The sequence below is a fragment of the Peromyscus californicus genome, unplaced genomic scaffold (assembly GCF_007827085.1).
Source record: "Peromyscus californicus insignis strain IS unplaced genomic scaffold, ASM782708v3 Scaffold_23__1_contigs__length_62951481, whole genome shotgun sequence".
Classification (NCBI taxonomy): domain Eukaryota; kingdom Metazoa; phylum Chordata; class Mammalia; order Rodentia; family Cricetidae; genus Peromyscus; species Peromyscus californicus.
The window spans coordinates 58,378,882-58,390,683 of record NW_026294534.1 but is presented as its reverse complement, the minus strand read 5'-3'; the positions used below and the strand labels follow the sequence as shown (position 1 = coordinate 58,390,683).

The 11,802-nt window shown below is 36.6% G+C and overlaps 1 protein-coding gene across 1 annotated transcript; it reads right to left on the bottom strand.

Moving 5' to 3' along the window:
- Positions 1-856: 856 nt before the first annotated feature.
- On the bottom strand, positions 857-1,804 carry LOC128119422 (olfactory receptor 18-like). Its single transcript, XM_052752815.1, has one exon. It carries the CDS (start codon positions 1,742-1,744, stop codon positions 857-859), a length of 888 nt encoding a protein of 295 aa, XP_052608775.1. The 5' UTR covers positions 1,745-1,804.
- Between the last annotated feature and the right edge of the window lie 9,998 nt (positions 1,805-11,802).

Sequence of the window (11,802 nt, the reverse complement as noted above, 5' to 3'; positions counted from 1 at the left end):
TATGGAATTCTATTAGGAATTGGACTGTAGGAGAATTGCATTTAATTCTGAAAAAGAGTACAGATCCACACTGATTGGTATGTTATTGTGAAGCTAAGAGGTAACTAAGGGTGATTGTAATAGTCTATATTGTTTGGGGAGTCTGTTGGACTACCTTATCAATTACTCACATGAAAATTTGGGACTGTAAAAGAAAACCAGTTGTCAAAATGCAGAGGTCAAATAATCATGGGAGACTAATTCCTATGGGTGTGTCTAAAGTACAACTCCTGCTCCTAAGGGTCAGGAAGCATCAAGGTAGAGATTATTGAAAGTTTTAGATTTGGGAAAAAATTAAAAGGTCTACAAAGAGAAGAAATAACATAATGAACAACAAATATTGGTTAATATGGTTAGATTATTGGGAAAACTTAAATGTGGTAACCTTTCTGAGAAACTATGAAATATAATTACTTACTTAATATCATTAAGAAAAAGTGATGTTGTTCATGAAATGTTTGAATAGCCATGGAGAAATTTAGAATATATAGAAGTTGCAGAAAATCTAATTATTCTACTGAAAATAGTTAAGTTTCAACAGTTCAAATATGTAACACTTCAAGAAGTTAAATATGTTTCAAAGAGAATCAACTAACCCTTAGAAGATTCAAAGGAGTGAGGGTTATAAGGGGAAGATATGTGTTTTACCTTTTAGGGTTACTATAAGTATATTTTTAAAAAGCACATTCAATTTGTAACGTTTATTAGCATTCCAAGTATCTGGAAAAACACAAGGGTGGATTTAAATAGAGTTTTAAATATTAAATGTTTGAGTATATCCTAACTTATTTCCCAAATGAAGACACAATGCCTAAGTTTAAACTTTCTTCCTATAGACTCTCTTCAAAGCACTAACAAAATCCCTGTTCCTTAGGCTATAGATGAAGGGATTCAGCATAGGGGTGATGACAGTGTACATTAATGTGGCTATGATGCCATTGCCGGGAGAGTGTGACAGAGCTGAACCAAGATACTCCCAAATGCCTGTTCCATAAAATAAGAAGACAACAGACAGGTGAGACCCACAGGTAGAGAAGGCTTTATACTGTCCACCTGATGAAGAGATCTTCACAATGGAGGAAAATATTTTGTAGTAGGAAAAAAAGATTCCTGACACTGGAAGAAAACCAAATATAGCACCAACAAAATACGTCACTAAGTTTTTGGTAAAAGTATCAGAACAGGAAATATTAAGAACTTGAGAAGGGTGACAAAAGAAATTAGAAATTTCTATGCTATTGAAGTAGGTAGATTGTAAGATAATCAAATTATGCACCTGGGAGCCAACAAAGCTAATAAAGTAAGATACCAAAACTAAGAAAACACAGAAGCGAGGTTTCATAATGACTGGATAATGAAGGGGGTGACAGATGGCCACATACCTGTCATAGGCCATGGCAGTCAAAAGCATGTCATCCATAACTAGAAACAATATAAAAAAAGACATCTGTGTCAGGCAGTCTACACAAGTGATGACTTCACTGTGTGTCTGAATGTTCACAATCAACTTTGGGATTGTGGTAGAGATAAAACTGATGTCAACAAAGGAAAGGTTGGCAAGGAAAAAATACATAGGTGTATGGAGGTGGGAGTCATTAGTGACAGCCAGGATAATGAGCAGGTTCCCAAGCACTGTGACCAGGTATATGGACAGGAACAGTCCAAAGAGGATGGGCTGCAGGTCTGGATCTTCTGAGAGACTCATGAGATGGAATTCTGAATCACATGTTATGTTTTGACTTTTTATAATCCTTGGTTGCCTTTTAAAATAGTTGAGAAGTAAACACAAATCAGGCTTTCAATAATATATAGATAGTTTCAGTTCAAGCATCTATAAGTCAATGGTTCATACTATGTTCAGAATATACATTAATATTTCTGAGTTACAATAATCTCACCTCTGAAACTATGACTGTTTTCATTTGTATCCAACTACCTCTATCCACATCTTTAAATATAAGACACTGGACAGATGTTGGAAAGCTAAAGACCCTTAGTGTTAAAATTTCTATGATCATAGTAAAATATACCCTATTCAAAATACGGACATTAAGTATTATTGATACCCTTTAATGAAGTGGAAAACTAGTTGAATTAATCTATAGGCACTATGTGTTGTCAGGTATCCCAATTTCAGAAAGAAGAGAGGATCATACATTCTCCCTTTTGTATGGATTATAGCCTACAATGTGTATGTGTATATATTCTAAAAGGTGTAATTGTAGCTAAAATCTGTAGTTCTAGAAAGGAGACCAAAAGTGGGAAATAATATATGAGGAAAAGGATGGAGAGTAGGCAAAAGGACATGTGGCATAAACAGCAACAGAGTATTGTCTGGGAAGCTGCAAGCAAAACAAAGGTAGCAGAGCCTGAGGAGATGGTGGAAATAATAACCATGAAACACGCTTTGAGTGTGTTATAGTGCTATTATTTGCTGATTGAGAAAAATTTTTAAAGAATTTACATATTTTATTTGTTCTAAGAAAATGATATCAGCTCACTGGCGCTTGCTTCTTCCCCTCCACCTCATTTACCCCATACATGTTTTTCAAGACACACTTTTGATCTACAGTCCATGCGGGCCTAAAAGTACGAATACCAAATATTTAACATATTCTCTGTAAAGTGTCATAATTACACTAAAATATGGTTGTAAGTCTTTCAATGAAGTACTTTTGCCTAGGTCAAACAGTTTAAGGAACAAATATTACCTATGCCGTGCCTCATTTAGGTAGTGCGCTTGTATTATTAAGAAATTTTTTGAAAGTTTTTGTGCCTGCCCATGTCACATGAGTGAGGATTTCTAAACAAGACATAGGTTGTTAGTAGACATTGTCTGGTGTTGAACAATACATGACTACAGAATGTTACTAGTAGTAATCAACATTTGTTTTCTGGATTGAAGAAAGTCATTGTATCTACCCATATCTTCTCATTCATGAGATGTAACAACATAACATACCTGATATCTTAACTATTGGGTTTTGATAACAAAACTAAGAAATGTCATTTTAATAGTAAGTGATAGTTCCACTAACCTCCAATAGAGGACATATTGTTTTAGGATTAGAGGCATAGCATATATGTTTCCATTCTGCTTTAGAAATCCCATGCTGATTAGAATATATCTAACCTTTCTATCTCTTTCGCCAGTGGAAACAGTAAGAATAAAAGCCACTTTGATAGCATGTGTGATGAATAAGAGAAATCTGAGATTTAATAAATAGTGATCATTGCTGGAGATTGGAAAAATATAGTGATAGCTATAGAAACTCCAGCTTTAGAGAGACCACAGTTTAAATGAGCTAAAACATGAAAAGAAATGTAGTTTGTTTAGGCCTGAGCACCCCACAGTCTTGTATTCTCTGTACTTTAATCAGTCATGATTTTCTGTATTAACTACTACCAACTGTAAAAGAAGCTTTTTTGATGATTTTGGAGAACTGAACTAATTCATGAGTATTTAGGTATTCATTTTAATCCAGCAAATATTTAGGCTCTTGACTCTCCAAAGGATTATCCTACACTCATACTCACACTGGCAGCACTAAGTAGACTGAGAAATTTGAAAAATGCATGAAGTGGGTATGGGAATGAGATGGATGCTTGGGAAGGAATTGAAGGGTAGGGGAAGGGAATGGAGTTAATGAAAACACATTATAGGCATGCACAAAACTTTCAACAAAAAATAAAAGTGTAGCTTAAAAATGTGTTTCCATTTTCTTACATTGTTACCTTTTTCTTTTTCCTCTAAGCAAAATTCTAGTTTTTTAGTAACTGACGAGTGTGTATGTAATTAGATGAAAAATAATTGCTAGATGCCCAGGATATAAACATAATAACTGGCTATTCTGATTCCTTCAAATATTCCTGAAAAGATGAAAGTAAAGAAAGGAGAGGACTGTGCTGAAGCCACAGAGATTATGCATCTGTTGTGATACAGGGAAGGACAGTTTCTACTGTGGTGTCGCATCTCTTCCAATCATTTTAATGGCTCTTTCTTATAGGACAAAAAAAATGTTAGTGGATCTAATAATATGCAAAACTAAATTACCATGCCTATCTCTAAAACATGCTCCATGGATTGAAATATTTGAGATTTCCTGAGATCTTAACAACCCTTCAGAATGTGTCTGATGTATTCTGTAAGTATGATTAGTATCTTAAGTATTAACCTAGTCCAGAACTGATAGTGTATATCTGTTTGAGATTTTTTATGCTGATATAATGATAAACAAGATGTGAAAAGCTGCATAGAAGTCCTAAAGTGGTGAGGACAATTGTGGATAACTGTAACTTTATTTATCTGTGAGTGACTTTCCTATCATGTCTGTGCTGGTGCAAATCTTAGCCTTCTTTGGAGATCTAAGAAGATATTCAGCAAAAATAGAGTAGAAATCAAGGAATCTCTTTCCATAGTAAAATTGCAGTGACTATTTTAGTCTTCAAGGGACCTGAAAATATCCCCCTGGTATAAGATACTGTTTCCAAAAAGAGACAAGCCAGTGTAAAGATTTTTCATTCATTTTTATTTTAATAAAACTATTCCAGATAGGAGAATGCCAATATAAAACAACCTCAGTTGTGAGGACTATAATTACATTATTTCTTAACATACCTGGAGTAGTTTAAACTACTATAATCTTTATGTTCTGTAACTCCATAGTAATGTGACTACTTTTCACTACTGGACAATTAAGCCCATGGAATGAAGAACAAACATATAGTTCATCACCTCACTTAAGATCCAATAGAAAATTGTATTAAAGTGACTCTGTTCTTCTTACAGGACCATTTGTGCTGCTTAACAAATGGTTCAGAAAAATCTTACTTTCTTTTGCTGTGGATTAAACATCTAGGGGAAGTAGAATATTGTAGGCACAATGGAATTTCTGAGTAAGTTTCGTTTACCTTACCACAACTAAAAACAGAAACATAAAATTCATCATAATTATAGTTGTTTCATATTGGCATTCTCCTACCCATGAGGCTCATGATGACAAATCAATAATTATCATATTTCTACTAATGTAAAAAACTCTATTAGCACTTACTGGATTGGACTTCTTCCTTGATGGGCCGTAACAATGAAGTGCAGATATGAAGATCCCTCCATTTCCTGCACCCAGTGACTAATCAATCTCTGTCCTAAAGATGGATATGATTACCAAGAGGTATTTCTCAATGCAGAAGACTGTAGCTGAAGAGACACAGATATTCATAACTAATAAGCTACTGAGCAGAATGACTAGCAAGGCTAGTTATTGTCTTTCTATGGCCCATAAAATCCCATTCAGACCTCATTACCCAAATTGGTCAGTGTTCTCCCAGTCTCTAGGGAGTGGCTGCAATTAATGGAGGAAGAAGGAGAAAATATTTTTCTGTACATAGGATTTGGATTATTCCTCTATTTGGGTGTTATTCACTATATTTACATATATTCAACAATATATAGGCCCACATGTATAGACATATATTTGCAAGTCTCACTTGATATTATTACATTTCAGTAGAATAAAGCATAATTTTAAATACCTAGCACTTTCACCACAGAGACTCACCTCAATGACATCAATTACACTCTAATTTCTTTGAAGCAATCAACGTCATACAACTCTAGAAACTATTTTTTTCCAAATGGAAAATACATATTCCATTTTAGAATCTACATTCTTTCTACTATCCAGTTATGGACATTATCATTTCACTGTGAAAAGGATGGGGAAATCAAACAATGAGGAACCAAAAATAATGTGATCAAAATGTGCTTGTTTGCATCTAATTTACACCTGTTAAATTTATTCACTCTGTTGTTAATTATTTTTTATTTTTTGAGATTATTGTATAATTACATAATTCTCCTTTATCCTTCCTCTTTCTAAGCTGCCAAATATACCTTTCCCTCCTTTTTTTCATATTTGCTGCCCCTGTTTTCATTAACTGTTGATATGTATGTGTGTATGCATGTGTGTGTATCTATCTATCTATCTATCTATCTGTCATCTATCTATCTTTCTGTCTATGTACAATTGCATTAAATGAGTTACATTCAATTTATGAGCTTTCTCCTGGAACTGTTCAATAGGAAAATGTACTCATGTATAGATAATATAAATACAAAGTACTCAGACTTCATAAACAATGGTATGATGCTCTATGAAATATATGATTTGATATAATTTAGTATTAGTGATATAACATAATCATTGATAGTACATACTCTTAATTATGATAGTGGTTACTACAGATGTAAGTTCAACAAATATTTTCAATTTTTAAATTATCTTGAATTTCTCACTTACGTCATATGTCATAGCATGATAATTTTGGAAGGAATGCCCAAAGAGTAAATGTCAAAGAAAATCATGACCTCATGGAGTTGATACCACATAAAACAGAACTTTTGAAGTTACTATGTTTCACTGAGAGACAAATGCACTTGTTGGTGAAAACTAGGGCATTTCAGGAACAATAGGTGCTATACTGTATTCTCCTATGGACCAATAGTTGTGGAGCCTCCATTGGACTGGACTGGGCCCTCTGCATAGGCCAGACAGTTGTGTAGCTTGACCTGCTTAAGGGGCCCCCTGGCAGTGGGATCAGGATACATGCCTGGTGCATGAGCGGGTTTTTTAGAGCCCAGTGCCTATGGTGGGACACCTTACACAGCCTTGGTATAGGGGAAGGAGCTTTGACCTACCTCAACTGAATGTACCAGACTCTGCTGATTACCCATATGAGGTCTTGCCTTGGAGGATGTGGGAATGGAGGATGGGGTGGGGGAAGGCTAGCAGGTGGGAGGAGGGAGGAGAAGGAGATCTGTGGTTGGTATACAAAATGAATAGAAAATTTCTTAATAAGAAAAAAAGGCATTAGATACAGCAGAAGCATGGATGGTATTTTTATATCCATTCTTTTAGCCTGTGTCTTTTTATAGACAAATTGAGTCCACGGACAATAAAGGATATTAATTTCCAGTGATTGCTAATTCCTGTCATTTTTTGGTTGTAGTGTGGTGGTAGTATTTAGTATGGTTGGTCTGGGATTATCTATTACTTGTATTTTTGTGGGTGCATCTAATTTCTTTAGGTTGGGCTTTTCCTTCTAGTGCTTTATGTAGGGCTGGATTTGTGGATATGTATTGTTTAAATCTGGTTTTGTCATGGAATATCTTGTTTACTCTGTCTATGGTGATTGAGAGTTTTGCTGAGTATAATAGTATGGGCTGGCATCCATGGTCTCTTAGTGTCTGTATAACATCTGTCCAAGACCTGGATTTCAGAGTCTCCATTGAGAAGTCTGGTGTTATTCTGATGGGTCTGCTTTTATATGTTATTTGGCCTTTTTCCTTTGCAGCTCTTAATATTGTTTCTTTGTTCTGTATGTTTAGTGGTTTGATTATTATGTGGCGAGAGGACGTTTTGGGGGGTCTAGTCTATTTGGTGTTTTGTACGCTTCTTGTATCTTCATAGGCATTTCCTTCTTTAGGTCGGGCAAGTTTTTTTTTAAAGATTTATTTATTTTATGTATACAATGTTCTGTCTGCATGTATGCCTGCAGGCCAGAAGAGGGCACCAGATCTCATTACAGATGGTTGTGAGCCACCATGTGGTTGCTGGGAATTGAACTCAGGACCTCTGGTAGAACAGTCGATGTTCTTAACCTCTGAGCCATCTCTCCAGCCCGGGCAAGTTTTATTCTATAATTTTTATTTTTTTTTTTTGGTTTTTCGAGACAGGGTTTCTCTGTGTAGCTTTGCGCCTTTCCTGGATCTCGCGCTGTAGACCTGGCTGGCCTCGAACTCACAGAGATCTGCCTGCCTCTGCCTCCCGAGTGCTGGGATTAAAGGCGTGTGCCACCACCGCCCGGCTATTCTATAATTTTATTGAATATATTTTCTCTGCCTTTGAGCTGGTATTCTTCTATTCCTATTGTTCTTAGGTTTGACCTTTTCATGGTGTCCCAGATTTTCTGGTTGTTTTGTGTTATGACTTTGTTGGCTTTAATGTTTTCTTTGACCAACAAATCTATTTTCTCTATCGTATCTTCAGTGCCAGAGATTCTCTCTTCCATCTCCTGCATTCTGTTGATTATGATTGCATCGGTAGTCCCTGTTTGTTTACTCAGATTTTCCATTTCCACCATTCCCTCGGTTTGTGTCTTTATTGTTGCCTCTATTTCAATTTTCAAATCTTGAACTGTTTCCTTCACCTGTTTGATTGCTTTTTCTTGGTTTTCTTGATTTTGATTGATTTCTTCCAATTTTTGTTTTTTCCTTGATTTCTTTAAAGGAATTTTTCATTTTCTCTTTAAAGACGTCTATCATCTTCACAAAATCATTTTTAAGGTCGTTGTCTTCTGCTTCTATGATGGATGTCCAGGTCTTGCTGTAGCAGAACTGCTAGGTTCTAGTGGTGCCATATTGCTCTTTATGTTGTTGAGTGTATTCTTGGACTGGCATCTACCCACCTGACCCTTCAGTTGGTGCAAACGGTGCTTGTGTCTGGGTTAGCTGCTCTTGGTTCAATCTGTACTGTCTGAGTTTGTGTCTCAGGAAGCTGCTGGGGTCTTGGGGAAATGGGTGGGTTTGGAGGACAGAGTGGGGACTTATAGATTGCAGGGTCCAATGTGGGGTGGTGCTGGGAAGGCCTGCCCTCAGGAGTCTTGCCTGCTGGCCTGCAACAGGGCTGCATTGTGTGTGGGTAGGGGGTATGGGTTATGCCACTGAGCCTAGGACCTAGAGGCTGGGGTGATCAGCTGGGAGAACAGTCATTCACCTCTTGGTCCAATCAGAGCTGGCAGAGTTTGTGTCTCAGGGAGCAGCTGTGTTTTCAGGGGATGGGTGGGTTTGGAGGACAGAGTAGGGCTCGTTGATTACAAGGTCCAATGGAGGGTAGTCAGGCATGCCTGCAGGAGTCTTGCTGCTGGCCTGCAACTGGGGCTGCAATGGGTAGGGGTATGGGAGCATGGGTTGTGCCTCTAGGCTGTGACCACCTAGGAGAACAGTCACTCACCAAAATTAATCTTTTTATTAATGAGGACCTTAATTACTTCATTCTCCTCATTTTCTGTGGTACTAGGAATTAAAAACAGGACCTCATGCATGTGCTTTACCCCTGAGCTATATCCCCAATATGATCAACAACTACACATATGTGTGTGTAATATATATATATATATAATATATATATTATATATATATATATATTCTCAAAACATAAATATAGTTGTTTGGGGGAAGAAGTATGGTTCAGGAACAAAACAGACACTTTAAATCATATAACTCTTTATAAAATTTGGAATTTATATTCAGAAGCCATAATGTATTTGGGCTAGGAACTTAGGTTTTTAAAACCTCAGTTTCACCAGATCTGGTGTCCCCATAGTTCTTTCCCTTTGCTCCCTTCAGTCTTTCATTCTAAACATTTCTATTCCTTTGTGACTCTCCCAACCCCTGAGAACTACTCTCTACCAAGGACCAACTGAGGATACACTAGCCTGGGACTCAGCCTATCTTAATTTCTTTGTAACTCCTGACGAACTGCAGAACCATTCTCTATCAAGAATGGGCTAGGACCCATATCTGGGAATTGCAAACAGGAATAGAACAACCACTCAACAAAGACAAGACAAGATATCTACACGTCAAGCATCTTAACTCCAGATGCATAGTGCCAGCACAAAAACATGAACATAAACAACCAAGACAATATGCCTCTTCCAGAGGCCTAATTTGTTGGACAAGTAAGTTCAGAAAGTCAGTTCTTCCCCATATGTCATATAGTGTACTGCATATGATTTCTTCTAGCAGTTTCTGTGATTCAGATTTCATGGTTATAGTCTTTGATTCACTTGTAGTTAATATTTGTGCAAGGTGATAAATACAAGTCTAATGTCAGACCTCTGCACACGGATATCCACCTTTCCCAAGACCATTTGTTGAAGATGTTTTCTTATCTTCAGCTTATATTTTTAACACCCTTGTGAGATGATAAATATGAAGTTACATGTACTCATGTTTGGATGTTCAATTTACTTTCATTAGTTTTAATGTCTGCTCTTTTGCCAGTACCATATTTTTCTCACTACTGTTCTGTAATAGATGTATATACATAATATATACAGAATGCTAATCTCTCCAGAACTGTTCATTTTGTTTCGGATTATTTTCCCTATCTGGGATCTTTTGTGAGTTTTAGGATAGATTTTTCAATTTTTATGAAGAATGATATGGGGATGTTAGTTGAGATTGTACTAAATAGCTTTGTGTAAAATGGTCATTTTCGTATTATTAAGTCTACCAGTCTGTGAGTATAAGATGATTTTCTAATGTCTTCTCTATCATCACAGATGTCCTTCCCTTTCTTAATTAGGTTTGTTCTTACTTATTTAATTTTCTTTAAGGGTTGTAAATGAGATTGTGTTCATCCTTTCATTCTTTGTACGTTCACTATCTGTGTATAGAAAAAACTGTTAATTTATGCAAGATGATTCTGTATCCTGCCACATTGCGGAATTAGCTTCTTTTTATAAGTTTTCTGGTAGAACTTTTGGGATATCCCATGTTATAAATAGGGATGATTTGACATTTTATTTCTGCATTTGTATTCCTTTAATTTTCTTCTCTTACCATATTCCTCCAGCTAGCATTTAGAGCTTAGAACAATATAACTGAGTGGGTATAATGGACAACGCTGTCTCATTTCAGGTGACTCCAGCTGAGTTGCTTCAAGACTCTCTCTGTTTTGGTTTTTGTTGAATTGTGTTTCTCATATATACCTTTATTATGTTAAGGTAGGTTATGTTTATCCATACATTATCTAGGACATTTATGGTGAAACCATGTTAAATTTTCTCAAAGGCTTTTTCTTGATCTGTTGAAATGATCATGTGATTCTGCATTTTAGTCCATTTATTACATTTATTGGCTTCCTTAATTTGAAACATCCCTGCATTTCAGGATAAAGTCTACTTGGTCATGATGGATAACCTTTTTAGTTCATGTCTGTATTCTGTTTGCAAGTACTTTATTGAGGCATTGGAGTCTATGTCTATCAGGGATATGGACCTATTGTTATCTTTTTGTTGTGTCTTTGCCTTGTCTTTTGTATCAGAGAGACACTAGCTTCCTAGAGGGATATTGGGAGTATTTTTCCTTTTCATTTTTTTAATAGTTTAAGAAAGAGTGGTTGTGGATGCTCTTTAAAAGTCTTATAGAATTCTCCTGTGAATTCACCTAGCCCTGGACATTTTTAGCTGTAAGGATTTTTATTACTATTTTTATTTTTATTAAAATATTTAATACTATTGAAATGTCCTCATTGTTCGGAGTCTTTTTTTTTTAATTTATTTTGCAATACAATTCAGTTCTACATATCAGCTACAGATTCCCTTGTTCTCCCCCCTCCCGTCCCTCACCTTCCCCCCAACCCCCCCCCCCATTCCCATCTCCTCCAGGGCAAAGCCTTCCCCACAGACTGAGGTCAACCTGGTAGACTCAGTCCAGGTAGGTCTAGTCCCCTCCTCCCAGGCCGAGCCAAACAATCCTGCATAGGCCCCAGGTTTCAAACAGCCAACTCATGCAATGAGCACAAGATCTGGTCCCACTGCCTGGATGCCTCCCAAACAGATCAAGCCAATCAACTGTCTCACCCATTCAGAGGGCCTGATCCAGTTGGTGACCCCTCAGCCATTGGTTCATAGTTCATGTATTTCCATTCATTTGGCTATTTGTCCCTGTGCTTTATCCAACCTTGGTCTCAA

Coding starts and splice junctions, on each gene's coding strand:
- LOC128119422 (XM_052752815.1), bottom strand. CDS start 1,744: ATGAGTCTCTCAGAAGATCCAGACCTGCAGCCCATCCTCTTTGGACTG.